Source organism: Carettochelys insculpta, chromosome 3 (assembly GCF_033958435.1).
Source record: "Carettochelys insculpta isolate YL-2023 chromosome 3, ASM3395843v1, whole genome shotgun sequence".
Taxonomy (NCBI): Eukaryota; Metazoa; Chordata; order Testudines; family Carettochelyidae; genus Carettochelys; species Carettochelys insculpta.
In genome coordinates, this window is record NC_134139.1 from 169,833,270 (window position 1) to 169,850,942 (window position 17,673).

Genomic DNA, 17,673 nt, shown 5'->3' on the forward strand with positions numbered 1-17,673 from the left:
AAGGAGGGACTAGTAGAATGCAGATATATCCATAAGCAGCACCAACGTGCACCCAGGGAAGCAAGGGGCAGGCCACGCTTGGTGAGGCTGCCTTTCTAGCCCCTCTGCAATAGAATCAAGATTCCCCAAAAGTCCGTGACTTGGATGCAACAACAACAGGGACAAATCAGAGGAAAGCTGAGGCAAAAGAAGGGAGGAGCTAGCCATCCTGTGATTTCAAGAGGGCAGAAGGTAGGAGTCTGTACTTGGCAGGAAAGGAAGAGGAAGGGTGATATACCTTGGCAAGGTAAACTCTTCCATGAAGCCACTGAGAGCTCCATGCCAGTCCCAAGCCTGGATGAAGGAGGAGGGTTGGTCAGATGTGTGTCGATGCGCTGACTTTGAAACAATACAAATGAAATCTGATGCCAGTACAACTAAATGTTAAAAGATGCTGGCTCCAACATTGCCTGGATAAACAAGGTCTGCGATACCAATCGAGTGATTGGGGTGGGTTGATAAGTTGGCTACCGAAAGAAAATTACAGCTAACACATATGCTATCCATTGGAACGTGGAACGTCCAAACACGGTGGGCAACTGGAAAATTAGAGCTGCGTAGGAAGGAGATGGAGAGATACTGATGAGATATACTTGGACTGGCAGAGAGGCGTTGGATGGAATCAGGAGACATATGCAGTTGCGAAGTCATTTGCTCAGGAAACTAAACAAAGCAAAACAGCTAGAAGAGCATTATTAGGATACAAACTGGTGACTACAAGAATGATGGTCATGTGATTCGAAGTAAAACTCTTCAACATCTCAGTCATTCAGGCATATACACCCACGTCGGACAGTACAGAGGAACAGATTGAGCTATTCTATAAAGACTTGACAAAGACGGTGGAGGAGATACTGAAGAAAGATGTGTTGATCATCGGAGGAGATTGGAATGCGAAGGTTGGAACAGATAATGAATGTTGGGAGAGAGTCATGGGAAGGTTTGGATATGGAGAAAGAAACCAACCAGGTGAGAAACTACTAGAGTTTGCTACAGAGCATGAGATGGTGATCTGCAACATGAGATTCCAACAAAAGGACTGTAGGACGTGGACGTGGTGATTGAATGACGGGAAGTCCAAGAACGTGATAGATATGATTTTGACAAGAAGAAGATGGATAACATCAGTACAGCAGTGTCAAACTTTCCAAGGGGTAGATATAGACTCAGACCACAGTCTAGTGATCGCAAACATCAAGATAAAACTCAAAAGAAAATGCTAGATGCCATTTAACAAAAGAAGAGACATGGTGAGGCTACATGAGGAAGAAACAGGGAATGCATACAGAACAGCGCTCGAAGAGAAGATTAAGAATATCGCCACAGAGAAAGACCTAGAGAATAGAGTCACAGGGATAGCCATCGCTATAGAAGAGGCAATTGAGCAGACTGTTCCAGGGGAATTCCTAGAAGATACTGAAGTTGGTTCATGAGAAGAGAGCGTTGAAGATCAGAAGAGATGCTTCTGAGATGGCAGAACAATATAAGATGAAATGCAATGAGGTAAGGAAAGCAGCCGGAAAGGATAAGGAGAAATAGTTAGAAGATCAATGTGAAGATATCGAGAGGTATTACGGCAAATGTGACACTAGGGAGGTATATAAGACAATTAGGAATATTAATAGGAAATGACAACTGAAGCAGATGGCGATCAAAGATGAGAATGAAGAAGTGCTCATGAACAGGGAGAAGATTGTGCAGCGATGGACGAGATATTGCACCTATCTATACAAAGCACAGTTGGACCTGAGTGTCTCAGAGAGACTGAATGAAGAATTGAAAGAGATATCTCTCCCAAGCATCAAGAGCGAGACCAGTATTTCGAAGGAGGAAGTAGAAAAAGCAGTGAAATGACTAAAGAACAACAAGAGACCTGGAAATGATAAGATCATGGGAGAGATGATCAAATATGGCAGAGAAAGCATGATTCAGGAAATACACCGACTACGTAATATAGTATGGAAAGAAGGGAAGGCACCTAAGAAATGGACAAGATCTGTGCTAGTGACAATACCCAAGAAAGGAAATACATTGGAGTGCAAGAACTACAGAACAATTGCCCTAACAAGTCATCTAGGTAAGGTGCTGATGATGATACTGACTGAGAGATTAAGATCGCAGATAGAAGAACATATAGCAGATGAGCAAGCGGGTTTCAGAAAAGATAGAAGTACCATACAGCAGATATCGGCACTAAGACTGATAGCAGAGAAAGCTCAACAAAAGAACAAAAACGTATACACTTGCTTCGTCGATTTTCAAAAGGCATTTGACAGTATAGATCAGGAAGTGACTTGGGCGGTGTTGGAGTCATATGGACTGGATATCAGACTGATACAGTTGTTGAAGGATATCAGTGATAATGCCGAGGCAGCGGTGAGAACATGCAGGGAAGTTGGTTTAAAACAAGTAGAGGTATGAGACAAGGAGATCCAATATCACCAAGTATCTTCATCACACATCTGGAGAGAGCGATGGACAAGATCAAGGAAGAGGCAGAAGGGATATGTGTGCATGGGAAAAAAATTAACAACTTGAGGTTCGCAGATGATATAGTTATCATTGAGGAAGATGAGGAGAAGCTAGCGAAAACTGTGCAGGTGTTAAATGAAGAAGGGAAGCAGTACGGACTGATTATGAACATCGATAAAACAAAAACTATGGTATTTGGAGATAAGGAAATAGGAAGGAAGATCAGTTTTGACGATATTGAACTAGAAAATGTAGAGAAATTCACATATCTGGGGAGCAACATAACATATGATCTAGACTTTAAGAAGGAAATAGTGACTAGAATAGCAAAAGCAAGAGCAAGTGTGAAGGCGATGGATAAGACCTGGAAAAGCAAAGCAATTAGCTTAAGAACAAAGCTGGGCACCTTAAAAACGTGTGTATTCAGCATCATGTTTTACGGATGTGAGATATGGGTGACAACGAAAGATTCAAAAGGAAGAATATTGGCATTCAAAAGGAGTTGTTAAAGAAAGATTCTGAGAATAGGATGGATGCAGAAGGTCACCAATGAGGAATTATGTAGGAAGTACAGCCGAAAGAGAACCTGCTGCAGAAGGTTATAAAATGGAAACTACAACTATTTGGACATATTTGCAGAATGAATGACGAATGAAAAATCAAGATTCTAGTATTCAGCATAATGGATGATTCGAATAGGAGAGGAAGACCCTATAGAGAATGGATAGATGATATAGTAGATTGGTGTGGAGCTAGTCTACAGAAACTAAGCCACTCTGCGCTGGATGGGGAAAGATGGAAGGAAATAGTGAGAGAGGCATCAGACACCAACAGGCACTGAGCCCACAGTTATTGATGATGATGATGAAGGTAAGCAAGTTAGATAAAAGTAGGAGGAGAGGAGAAATGGCAGTAGGGACGGAGCCAAAAAACGGAGCTACCTACTCATTATGAGAAGGAGTGGAATGATGGTGAGAGTTACAGCCCAGGAGCTCTGATGAATTATTGTATGTGTTGAGTGACCAGAGAGAGTCCATAATGGATTTATCAAGAACAAATCATGCCAAACCAACCTCATTTCCTTCTTTGACAGGGTTACTGGCCTAGGGGTTGAGGAAGGAAGCAGCAAGGATTGTGAAATAGTTTGATTGTAGTATGGCTTTTGACACAGCACCATATAATTGTTTCATAAGTGAACTATGGGAAAGTGACCTACATGAAATTACTGCAAGGTGTGTCCATAGTTAGTTTAAAAACAGTGCCCAGAGAGATTTACCATACAGGTTGAACCTCTCTAGTCTGGCACCCTCAGGATCTGACCAGTCCTGAACAAGAGAATTTGCCAGAAAACAGTAGGTGAATATTGTCTAGCAGCATTAGTAGCATTTCCATTGCTTACTGGGCTCTTAGAAGACACTTAGGGGTTAATTACAGCTAAATAACAGTCCAAAACACTGAGAGCTGGGACTCGTGGCTGAAAACAAACTTTATGGCACCAGAAGAAACCTAGCCACACCCATGATAAGCAGTCATCTGGCTAACTAAAATCATGTTGGATTATGGATGTTAGTAGACAAGAATCAGAGGGGACAAGAAGCTGAGTTAGTCTGTATCTTCAAAAACAACAAGAAGTCCTGTTATAGACTAACATATTTTGGAGCATAAGCTTTCATGGGCAAAGACCTGCTTTGTCAAGTGAGAGGTTCAACCTGTAGTTTGATTTCAACATGGGAAGACATATGTAATGGGATCCTAGAAGCATCTCTTCTAGCTCTGGTACTATTGAATAGATTCATTACTGGCTTAGATAATGAATGTGTGCTTATGAAGTTTGGAGATGAAACCAGCTGGGAGAGTTGAAAGCACTTTGGTGCACAGGATTAGAATTCAAAATGATCTCAAGAAATTGGAGTATTGGTCTAAAATCAACATGATGAAATTTAAAAACAAGCCAAGTGTAAAGAAGCAAAAACATCAAATGAATGCTTGAAGAATGGGGAAAAGCTGCAGGAAAAAAACCCTCCAAAATGGAAAAACAGCCACATTGGGTCAGGTCAGTAGACCATAAAACCCAGGATCCTGTCCTCTGACGGAAGGCAAAGGCAGGTTCTTCAGTGGGAATGAACAAAAGGGACAGGTAACTATCCAGTAATCCAACCCGTCACCCATTCCCAACTTCTAGCAGTCAGAGGCTAGGGACCCTGAGAACATGGGGTTGTATCTCTGATGATCTTGATAAGTGGTCATTTATGGACCTCTCCTCTATGAACTCTAATTCACTTTTAGCCCTGAAATTCTTTTGGCCTTCAGAACTTCCACTGGCCACAGGTTAGACAATTGACTGTGCATTATTTATTTTAAACCTGGTGCCCATTAATTTCATTGCCTGACCCCCCGCTTGCTCTTGTGTTATATGAAGGGGTAAATTACACTTCATTATCCATTTTGTCCATGCCATTCATGATTTCATAGACCTTTATCTTCTTTCACCCTTAGTTATCTAGTAACAGAGAGTGGGTCTGTCCCACAAAATCTCACTTAAAAAATTATTTTGTTAGTCTTTAAAGTGCTACTTGAATGCTTTTTGTTTCCTTAGTTATCTCTTTTCCAAGCCTGAAAAGTCCCAGTCTTGTTAATCTCCCCAGATAGTGCTACATTCACCCCTAGCTGGCAGCTTGATACAAATGAGCAGTTTCTAAAATTCAAAATGACTGCTCATTTGCATACTCAAGCAGTCCATTTGCATATTCACGGTAGAAAACAAGCAACAAAGACATTCTGCTGGCAAAAAACTTCCGTGTTGACAGCCCCTTGTCCCTAGAAAAAATCACGGATAAGAGGCTGCTGACTAAGGGGGTTTTTGGTGGCAGAATCATGTTTTCACTGATTGTTTTCTACTGTGAATATGCAAATGAGTGTTTGAATATACAAAAAAGCAGACATTTTGCATTTTTGAGACTGCTCATTTGCATCAAGCTACCAGCACTAGGGATGAATGTAGCATTAGCCTCCGTGTACGAAAGCTTCTTACATACTTCGGTCACATTTGCTGGTGTTCTCTGTACATTTTTCCAGTTTTAACATATCTTTTTCTGAGAGGAGGCAACTACAACTCCAGACAGAAGTCAAGGTCTGGGCACACCATGAGTTTATACAGTGACATTATGATATTTTCTTCTTATTATCAATCCCTTTCCTAATGGTTCCTAATATTCTGTTAGCTTGACACAGTTCCAAGATCTTATTTAGAGTGGTGACAGCTAAATTATATACCATAATTATATCATAATTTTGTATGTAGATTTGGGATTGGTTTTCCAAAGTGCATAACTTTGCATTTGTCAGCAGTGAATTTCATCTACTATCTTGTTGCTGGGTCACACATTTTTGGGAGTTTTCTTTAGCTCTTTGCAGTCTGCTTAAGATGTAACTATCTTGAGTAGCTTTGTACTATGTATTTGGAGTTTTTTGATGTCTGTTCTATGTCCATTCATTCTTTGTCGATGAGTGTGGACATCCAGGAGACATAAAAAAACTCCAAATACACCAACCTGTCAGCCAGCACTTTAACGGAGTGGGCCATTCTGTTAAAGATCTGAAAGTTTGTGTTCTCCTAAAAAGGGACTTTAACAACCATCTACAGAGGGAATGCTCATAACTAACATTCATATTCAAATTCAACACATTAACACATGGTTTGAACAGGGACAGCAATTACATGACCTATTATAAGGACTCTTTTACTTACTTTGATGTTTTATCTAACTCTTAACTTCCCCACACCACTCCCTGCCCCCGCCATCCTTCTACTCTTCTGATTTGCCAACCTTGATAACAATTTTTCTGATCTAGTAACCTTGATAACAATTTTTGGACCTCTTTGTTCTATATATTGAGTCTGCTCTGGTAAGGCTATGATCTGAACAAGTGGGTCTGTCCCACAAAAGCTCATCACCTAACAAATTATGTTGTTAGTATTTAAAGTGCTACATGACTGCTTTTTTATTTTGATAGAATGCAGACTAACATGGCTAGCTCTGTGTTACTGAATCCCTATTGTTAGTCATCTTGATTAACGCTCCTTTTGTTAAAGTGATCATATTTTCTGACAGCTTCTGACTCACCTGCGATTTTATTCCTGTCTTAAGAAAAAATTATAGAACCCTTAGATCAAGTGGGGGTACATTACTCCATGAGGATTCCAGTTTATACCAGTGGGACTACTCATAGAGTAAAGTACTTCATGAGTAAGAATGACAGAATGTGGACTCCACAACAAGTATCTGAAAACCCGTTCTGCTGTTATGTATAAGAACGCATTTATTAATTGCATGAGCACTTGATAAACTTGAAGTATCCAAAAAAGAACATTCATACATTTGGATTTTATGTAAAAGACCAAGACTTTTCCAATAAGACTGAGCCATATAACCTTACCTTTGGTCAAAGGCTCCTTGGATACTTAACATATAATGTGTTGGATTTTACCACCTGTTTCATTTTATTTGACTCACTGCTCTATCATGAAGGGAGATTTTTAATAGAGGTGGCCATATGGACATTTGCAGAATGGAGAAGACTTACAGTATTACACAGACCCATTTAAATGCACTATGACATCACAGAATTTCACATGATCAACAAGCAGCAAATCTAGATGCTGACTGGAAAATTCCAACCCAAAATATTTACATTGGTTAAATAAACTATGACTCTAAAGCTATAATAATACTAATCCAGCCATCACAGGGAATGTTGATCATGTCATATACGATAGAAGTGTGTGCAGGAAAGTTGTGAGAATTACTACCACGGTCCTTGGCAGACTCACCACAGGAAACCGTTCTGTGACAGTCAAGTCAGCAGTGTGGAACTAGAATCTTACACTTCCTAAATAATTATCTGGGCATAGGCTTGTTAATGGGATCAGGTTATTAAATAGAATGCGATCTTGAATTCTTTACAATTATACGAAACTGGATTTGAAACTTTTAGTTCTATGAGCTTTTTCCTTCGGTTTGGTTTACATTTTGAACATGGTATTGTTCCCATTGTTAACATTTACATTTATAGTTATTTAAGATAATGTATGTGATATTGCAATTTACTCTTCAAGTACCTGGACTAAAAACCTTAAGGTACACCATTCACACGACATGGCATGTGACGGAACCACACAATTTGACAAAAACAAAAAGGCATAAAGCCAAACAAATATAAAATTCACAAGATTACACAATATCTATCCGTAACTTTACCTGGAAATGCATGCCCTGTTAGAGAATCCAAACCTGAAATTAAAACAGTAAAAAAATAATCTTTAACACTAATTTAATTGGCACTACCATCAAAACTTTTAATTGGCACAACAATTGCATATCATTAATATAAAATTTGTCACAGGAATCAAAGATAAATCCCTCAGTGCTACATTAGTCAGTGTGTATAAATTTGAGGAAATAAAGGATGTAAATATGGAACCTGTGACTACTTTAACAGGTTCACTTGCTTTATTGTAACAGTTTAAACATGTTGTACTATAATGAGGTTGGGTAAGTTCATTTAGAAACCACTGTTTTCAGTGAATGTAAACATGTGGTTTGAAGTGGTACATATAAATTCTTAGCCCATACTAATATATTTATTTATTTTTTTACAGATGTTAAAAATAACTCTTAATATATTTGAAAGTTGGTGGCCCTGACATACTACTTTGGAAGGAAAGTGCAAATTACTCCTAAATCCCAGGAAACTTCCCTAGAGGGAAAGCAGGCAATGCTACCAATACACCAAGTCCTTCTGGCTTTTTCACACTGGCTAGATGAGAATCTAGAATAGTAGCTTCTGATAACTGTATCCTGCCATTTGCAATTCTATATAGTTACCAGGTACACATGATCTATAACTTGCATGCTTGTGTACATATTTAGATTTGTAGATGCAACTGTTCTGCTTTGTAAAACATGTTCACAAAATCATAACAAGTGCAGAGGACTAGCTAAGGCTTAATTTGTATTAAGACAACAAAGGTAAAATATATTGATTTGATTAACCAAAGAAGACTTCACTAATATATAAATATTGCTACACATCCTTTTGATCATGCAGCAAATCCTCAGGGCTCAATAGCACTCCGTCTCTATTCACAACTATCACCACCATATTAGAAAAGTAACAACAACCACAGTCTATACCACAGGAACAGCAGTCATGGAATTTTTCCTTGCAACAAAGCCCACTGCCAGCTTTGTCCACATATCTTTTCTGGAGATACCATCACTGGACCTAACCAGGTTATTCACAGAATCACGGACACATTCTCATGCTCCTCAACTAACATCATATATGCCATCATGTGCCAACAATGCCCACATGCTTTGTATATTGGACAGACTTCAAACTCTCTTAGACAAAGAATTAATAGGCACAAAACAGACATAAAAACACTCCTGATCCACAAACCTGTTAGCCGGCATTTTAATGGAGTGGGCCATTCTGTTAATGACTTAAGAATTTGCATGTTACTGAAGAGGAATTTTCACAACATTCTTGAAAGAGAGGCTGCTGAACTCTCTTTTATATTCAAATTCGACACATTAACATGTGGTTTGAACCAGGATGGGAATTTTCTGGGACGCTATAGGGGTTCGTTTGCATACTTGGTTTAATCTAATTCTTGACTCCCCCCCCGCCCTTCTACTCTCTGATTTTGCTCACTTTGATAATTTTTTTTCTGATTTGTCCACCTTGATTCCTGTTTTTGATTCTCTGTGCCTTAAATATTGAGTCTGTTCTGGTATGGTTATGGTCTGAAGAAGTGGGTCTGTCCCACGAAAGCTCACCTAATAAATTGTTTTGTTAGTCTTTAAAGTGCTACTTGACTGCTTTTTTGTTTTCATATTAGAAAAGATATACCGCCACCAAGAGTTTCTTCTTCCCTCCACCCAAATTGTGAGATAAAAGTAAGTGGCTGTGCATTGCCCAGCAGTGCAGGGAGTTCTGTCCTGTCCATTAAAAGAGAAGGTGCCAGAGAAAGAATTGGAGAGAAAAAAGCTTAGTGACTAGTTTACTCCCATATGTGTGCATACGGTTGTTTTCTTGAGTTCCCTTGGTGTTATTTTGAAATGAATGTACTCTTCATTTTCACCTGGAGAAGCTTTGCTCAGGGATCTGAGTATATTTATTAAAATGTGATGTGGGGATTCTAGATAAACACAGCCTTGAAAAAAGGATTTTCTTTCTTGTTTGTGACAAACGCACAAAAAGCTTAAATGACTTGAGTATTTGTGCAGTTCAAATCCTGAGTCTTCTATAGTACTGTTATGTATTCTTAAAACATAGTTGTGGTGAGAAAATTATGTCTACCACCATATAGTCTGACACACAGCTTCTCCCACTGGAAGACAGAAGGTAAATATTCCTGACTGTGACAATATATAAATGTCTAAATGAGAAAAATTTACTCGGCACCAATAACATTCTTAATGCTGTAAAAGAAGAAAACATGATTCCTGCCCTAGAAAATATGGTTTTCCTAAAATCATACACAGATAGCGCACACTACCCATAATGCATGCTATCATCTGAGTTACAACAGAATACAGTTTTCAGATCTCCCCCTCCCATAAGAAAGAGGTCATGGTCATGACTACTTTCAGCCCCTGTTCATGGTCCCTTCACCATCCAGGTGTTACACATTATATGCAGGTGCTAATACTCCCCTTCCCTCAAGTTAGGTGCCTAAATCCTTTTGTGGATCTGGAGTTTGGGTACTTGCTTGTTTATACACCAAAATAAAATAAAAACATGGAAGTAGATGATTGCCTATGTGTACGTGCATTGGATTCTGGGTAGAATGACAATAAATCTGGATTATCTGGGGCAGTTCACATAGTATATCTGCCTAAGGATAAACTAGTGCTAGTTTGTTGTAGTATACGAATAGCTAAATGCGACACGTGCATGCCATTATTTCCTTGTAACTACATTACCCAAGGTGAAAATAAGACAGTTTGTCACCTTACAACTCTATTGTGTGAAATTTTGAATAATGTACGACTTTCTTTTCTAGTCAAAACCAGCAGAATTTTAGGATACCTTGAACTGACAAATCATGAGCCACATGCCCCGTTTCCATCATTACTTTGTCATAATATGGTCTATGAGTTGATATTCTAAAGAAGGATAGCAGTATGAAGGTTTCTCAAAAACAGACAAATACAGTCAGCTGTTCTTGCCTGTTAGACTTCTATATATGCAATTACTACTGTTATTAATGGAATGAAATCTTTGCTGTGTCTGGGACAACTTGCATTTTTAGACGCTGCCGTTGGGACTCAACACCTCGGTTACATCCATGAAAGGCCAGGACGATAGAAAGGGTTTTGAGAGACTCTAGTTTGTTTCATATGCACGGAACTGGAAACATTGATTTGCCATCATTAACTGAAAACAGAGAAGAACTAAACTAAAATTAACTTAATTGGTAAGAAACAGGTAGCAGCGGCAGACCATAACATTAAACTCCATAAATTAACAATTAAGCAAGTGTAAGAGTCCCGAGACGCCCAGCCATTGGCCTAGGGCGGGCGGTCCCCCAAAAAGGGGTTATAACACCAGCCCTGCACTCAGTTCGGGGTGGTCAGCAGTTCACCGTTACAATACAATCCAGGCCCAGCCCTCAGTCTAGGGCGGGCAGCAGTTCTCAGTAGCAATACAGTACTGGCCCAGCCCTCAGTTCAGGGTGGGCAGCCATTCACAATAGTAGTACAGTACAGGCCCAGCCCTCAGTTCAGGGCGGGCAGCAGTTCACAGTCGTAACACAATTCTGGCCCTCAGTCCAGGGCGGGGCAGCAACACAAGGGTTTAAGGACAGGCCCCAGCTCTCAGTTTGGGGCGGGGCAACAGCACAAGGGTTTGAGCACAGGCCCAGCCCTCAGTCCAGGGTGGGGCAGCAACACAAGGGTTTAAGCACAGGCCCCAGCCCTCAGTTTGGGGTGGGGCAACAGCACAAGGGTTTAAGCACAGGCCCAGCCCTCAGTCTGGGGCGGGGCAACAGCACAAGGGTTTAAGCACAGGCCCAGCCCTCAGTTTGGGGCGGGGCAACAGCACAAGGGTTTAAGCACAGGCCCAGCATGGGCTGGCCCTGTCAAGGAGGGGGTAGGGGGTCGCAGGCCCTCCCACTCCACTGCGACCTGGCCCGGGGCCCTGGGGGTCGCTCACACACGACCACAGCAGTGGGGATCCAGGCAGCAACACACTGCTATGGGTTCAGGAGCGTCGTTCCCCGGGCCACTTCCTACCTCTACCTCCACTGGCGGAAGGTCCCAGTCCATCTGGTCAGGGGGTCCCGTAGGGTCGGTCTCCTCCAAATCGTCCACCTTCGGGGGCTCCGGCCAGTCGCTCATATCAATGTCATTGGGATAGTTGGGCGGCGGTAGCACGGTGGACCCGAGGCGATCCTGGGCCTGAGGACTGCAGGGATCCGCCGGGACTCTGGGGCAGGCCGCTCCTGGGGCTTCTTCCAAGGCGGGGGGTCTCCGCCAGCATGAGGGTCCTGGCAGGTCTGGGAAGTCTGGGTAGTCCCCCTGGGGCATCTGGATTTGGGGTTGTTCAGAGCTGCTGGGGGCTTGCTCCTCCGGCCTGGCCGAGCGGTGACAGGCCCTCTGCCCTTGGCGCTGGGGAGCTCGTGCAGGCGCGTCCTCCCTGCCCGGAGGCCCAGGCTTTAATGGGTCCCGAGCCCTGCCCTTGCCCTTTCTAGCCCTGGGCCCCGCCCTCTGAGGGGCGGGCCTCTGGTGTTCTGGTTCCGGGCCCACCCACCAGGGCCTCTGCGCAGCCTCCTCTGCCTCTGAGTCAGCAGGAGGCCATAGTGACTCACTACAGCAAGTATTAAAGAAATAAGAAAATATTTTATCATTCAAAAGCTTGATAATTTAGGTGTGTGTACAACGTTGGCACACAGCCAATGAGACAGATGACAGCTGTAAGCAGGTTAGCCTATGCCTAGTGTGTTAATAGGCAAATGTGGAGTGAAGTCAAGTAAATGTCAGTTCAAGAATGGGTCGGTTGGGCACGTAGAATCCAAAACTAAGGGTCAGCATTCCATAATAGTAAAGACACCATAATGCTAAAACTTGTTGAGTAACAGCTTTGATTGACAGTAACACAGAGCAGTTATGATTGGTCTATAAATATGGAACAATCACAAAGGGTCTGAAGATGATTAGGGGATAGGCATGCTAATACTAAGGATTTGTCTATACTTACAGGAAGATTTCTGCACTGTGACCAATCTTCCGAAGTGTGATTTTGATACATCTGTTGTTAAGGGTAAAATCCTAAGGTTCGATTTAATATCAAATGTTTAAAAGTTTGGTTCATAATGTTTAGTATAGCAATCATCCATTTTGTTTTACAAATGGATGACAAGTCACATGCCCTGTGTTTATCAGTTTAGGATTTTCCCACCTTTGGCAGAGAAAAGTGGTAAACAAGTTCCAGATTAAACTGGATTTACCTCAGAGAACATGAGTTACGTCAGAAAATCTCTACAGGGTCACCCTAGCTGGGGCAGATTCTACAAGGTGTCCCTCAGAGGGGTTTCCCGCCTTAGAGAACATAAAAGGCTGACAGTTGGACAGCTCGGGGCTGCCCATCCCACAGGCAGGGTGCGCAGGGTTTTCCTTTGCAGGTCATCGGACTCCAGATTCAGAACATGTCCTGCGATTTGGAAGGCCCCAGTGAGATCAATGCCAGCCACCCTGACTATTGCTACCATCAGCTCCGAGGGGGTCTACAAGGGATCACTCAGAGTTCCTCTCCTGAGGCTCCCCATGAGCCAAAGGATATTGAGGTCCCGAGTAACCATCTGGGAACTAGCAAGAAGGTTGCTATAAACTTTTGTTATTCTACTTACCTTATCAATCGGACTCAGCCAAAAGTAATTTTTTTTGTTTGTGGGTTTGGGAAATGACCATGGTAGCGTTTATTGTTTGCTTTAATTATTCTTGCATAGCCTCCTGAATCCCATATTGTAAATTTATCCTTAATAAACTTGTCATATGTTCGGTTCACATAAAAATTGGTTCTTTGATCTATTGGGTCACAACCACCAGTTGACAGACACTCGCTGTCACAGGACTCAAACAGAGGGATCAGTTTGTTAGGGCACTCCTCTGCAACCTTATAATTTCTCCCCACTTAACACTGTGAAGATGTGGCAAAATCCTGCTCTCTGGGCTCAGCTGTTGGGCCTGGTACTCCACACTATTGCATGGAGTAAGGCATGTTGGCATGAGCCCAAAGAGCCCTGATCTACACAAGGCCAGAAAGTCAATTCTGATAATTGATTCTAGCTATGCTAATGGCATAGCTAGAATTGCTTATCTGGGATCAGCTTTCCATCCTTGTGTAGAACAAGTCTAAGACTAGGAAACAAGATAATCAGAACAGGCCAACAATTATATAGAAGAGAGAGGCAAAAATCAATCAAGTCAGGATCAGGGCCAGGAAACATAGCAGGAGAACCAAAAGAAGACCAGAAGTTGCTTCAGTGCTGCTGGGACAGAGCAGAAGAACCTTGACAAAACAGAGGAAGAATAACCTATGGGGAGTAAGCATAGTATAGATTGGATATAGAATAGAAGTAGGGTTAATGAATGTATGTACTGGGGACAATAAAGATGAATATTTGTAAAGTGTGTGTTTATGTTACCATGTATAAAGTTTACAGTTTATAAAGATTGCTGCCAGTGTCCTATATCAGACCAATTATCACGTGTAGAATATAATCTCTTTTGCCTTTCCAACCGCATGTCATTACAGTTGTGGGTACTTCAGCTTGTATACCTGCGCTAAGGAGTTTGTATTTATATTTTCATTTAGGTTTAGATTAACTGTATTAGGAAAAAATTTCAAGACCAGACTCCAAAGAGAAATTGCTGAGCTACAATTCATCTGCGAATTTGACACCCTCAGCTCAGGATTAAACAAAGACTGTGAATGGCTGGCTAAATACAAAAGCAGCTTCCCCTCCCTTGGTGTTCACACCTCCAGACCAACTCTGGTAGTAAGCCTCATCCTTCCTGACTGAGCTAACCTTGTTATCTCCAGCCTTGCTCTGGCTTATTTATACCTGGCCCTACAGATTTCCATGACCAGCATCTGATGAAGTGAGTCTTTGCTCACGAAAGCTCATGCTCAAAACTTTTCTGTTAGTCTATAAGGTGCCACAGGACCCTTCGTTGCTGTTACAGATCCAGACTAACACGGCTACCCTGCTGATACTAGGAAAACTTGGTTACACTGAATATAAAAAATACTTTGTTTTGGAAAGTTTTGAGCAGAGGGCTGTACCCCCTGTAGGGGTGAACAGATTAGTCTACTCTGTGGAATCACTTGAAGAACATCTGGAGAACTTTGGTTAACCCTGGGAATTCTCCTAGGACAGACCTCCTTCTTCTTCACCTTGCAGAAACAGATTAACTGATCAATACCCTGGGAAGTGAGCAACAGGGCTACTCTGGCATCCCCAAATCTTGCTTTTGATTTAACAAGGAGAAAAAAGAAATAGTCCTTATTGAAAAGGCTGAATTCACTGGACTGCCTTTCCACTAAGTACATGGGATCAAGTGGAATACAAGCTTCTTGCATTCCATTTCTCAGATCTATTGCCGTGATGTGGTGGTTTTCAGTTTGATTCCCACAAGATTTCCAGAACAAAAAACAGGAACACTGATTCAAGTGATGTACATGCAAACAAAACACATTTCCAAACAGCATAACTACCATGTATGCAGTAGCAACTAGCAATAAATTATATTCACAAAATGCATACCTGATTGAGACAGTAATTCATTCGTTTAAACGAAGAAAAAAAGACTGATTGGAAGGCAGCACTGATGTCTATTTACAGTGTAAAAAAGTAGATGATTTTAAAAAGAGAGAGGGGATATACTGCTCTTTCATTATCATAATCATTTCATTAACTCGGTGCAGAACAGACATTAGAGAGAGCACAGGCTTTTTATACAGATAAGATCATCGTTTACTTCTTAGCACTGATTTGATTAGGATTTCCAGCATCACAAAGATGAAGTCTTCTCTATTTCCTGTCTCCAGGGCACAATTCATCTCAATTGAATAACAGCATATATTGTACACTGCCATATGCAAAGCTTTGTCTTTCACCTGGGTGGCCCCTTTAAAGCTGGACTTGTACTGAAAGAGTGATGTACAATACATCTGCTTCCTGGATTAACATCCCAGGTTTGTACTGCTGCTGTATGACACTAAAAGAACACTGACACCTACACTGGAAGCACAGTCATTGTGATGCCACACTGGGAAATGTATTTCAGGTGATTCATGTAAGTCATTGTAATGTTAGGAATCCTTCCTTGGAACATCAGTGAGATACTGAAATGCCAAATTTAATCTCTGTGCACTGAGTCATTCACAACAGAGTGAAGAGAAACCAAAGAAATTCTAAATTATGTTCTTCTTTGTAAATATATGTTACTTGGTTTTAAACATTCAATAACTGCACTGCCAGGAAATACAATTTCTCCTCTAATTCTTTGCAAAACAAACAAACAAACAAAAACAAATTACAAGAAGGCTGGATCCTAATTTACTCTGGGCAAGCGAACAAGGAGGCAGCAGTGAAAAATGAAATCCAAGAGTCATTCTGGGTGTGCAGAGTAAAATGGCTCAGAAGACCTGAGGACAGTGGGTTTTATAGTGGTTACTTGTCATTTTGAAAGAAAAGGGGATGGATTCAAGAGCCAAGGGCTGGATCCAGAAGAACTGCTGTACAAAAGTCTGTAACATGAACGAGGGGTCTGAAGAGATGCGAAAGGCTGGTCAGGGCTCATAGAATCAGGAGAAGTGGGTTGGAGATGGACAGAAGAGCTACAGTGGCTAGAGAAGTGGGATGAATTGCACAGGTCAGAAGATGCAGTTGCAGCTCATCCAGCAGGACAGGGCAATACTTAGGAAGTATCTGAATTTATTAAAAGCTGATGATAGCTTTCGTGTTGTACCTCCTTTGTTTTTTCTCCTGATTTAGTCGAGTGATACCTAAATCTAAAGCTCTTCACCTGGATATCCTATCTGGCAGACAAAATGGGCTGGTTTTTTGTGCAGAATGCATTTTCTCCACCACTTCCATTCTCTACCTTTTCTCTTATTTTGTTTTCTTTTCTCTTTTGTGTTCCATCTCCCCAGGCCTCTTCTGATTTTCTTTCAGTTACCTCATCCATCTTAGATTTGGGAGGTTGAGAGCTCACCTCCTTCTCCTCCCCCTTGGATCTAGCTGAGAATCTTATGAAAAAAATTACAAATCTACAAGCCTTCACAGCCTAGAAGATGGCCACTAGTGAATATATTGTCTAGGTTGGGGAATACCTGTAAGTAAAACTCATAGGTAAGACAGAAGCACAGAGGCAGTTCTGTATGATGGCAGTATAATAGAAACCTTGTTTCCTCTGTAGAAACACTGTACATTATTAATTAAAGGACTGCTGTTGCTATAAAGAAAATTCCAACAAAATTCTCATTCCCAGACCCCCATCTTCTTTATTTATCATTATTTTATCCTCTTGCTCCTCTCTCCAGTTGATAAAACTTAGTTTTCAGAGACTTTCTCATGGCCATTGTTACATTATGGCTGTGTCTACACAAACTCCCAGCTTCGAGGGGAGCATGGTAAGAAGGGTGTCAGATGATTAATGAAGTCCTGCGGTGCATATGCAGCACTTCATTAAGTTAATTCTCCCCCCGCAGCAACTTTGAAGTGTTACACTTCAAAGTGCTGGCTTGCACGTAGCTGCAGCTAACCCATGGGTACTTCAAAGTTCCTTTACTCTTCAAAATTTTGGGCACTTCGAAGTACCTGTGGGTTAGCCATGGCTATATGCAAGATGGCACATTGAAGTTTAACACTTCAAAGTTGCCACAGGGGAGAATTAGCTTAATGAAGTGCTGCATATGCACTGCAGCACTTCATTAATAATCTCTCAACACCCTACTTACCATGCTCCCTTTGAAGTTGGGAGCTAGTGTAGACACAGCCTATCACATTCATTTGTCATTATTTTAACAGTGCAATTATGATTTTAACATGAATTTATGCTTCCTCTAATGAGCCATCTGATAATAATG

At 41.4% G+C, this 17,673-nt stretch overlaps 1 protein-coding gene across 2 annotated transcripts in view; it reads right to left on the bottom strand.

The window, feature by feature from the left end:
* Positions 1 to 17,673, bottom strand: part of DLGAP2 (DLG associated protein 2) — a 547,630-nt gene that overhangs the window by 206,832 nt on the left and 323,125 nt on the right. For both annotated transcript variants that reach the window (XM_074988921.1, XM_074988920.1), the window contains exon 3: positions 7,770 to 7,802. Coding sequence is in view for 1 of the 2 variants with exons in the window: in XM_074988920.1 (XP_074845021.1) it covers positions 7,770 to 7,802 (33 nt within the window). In the remaining variant the exon portion in view is untranslated. The remainder of the gene's footprint in view (positions 1 to 7,769; positions 7,803 to 17,673) is intronic.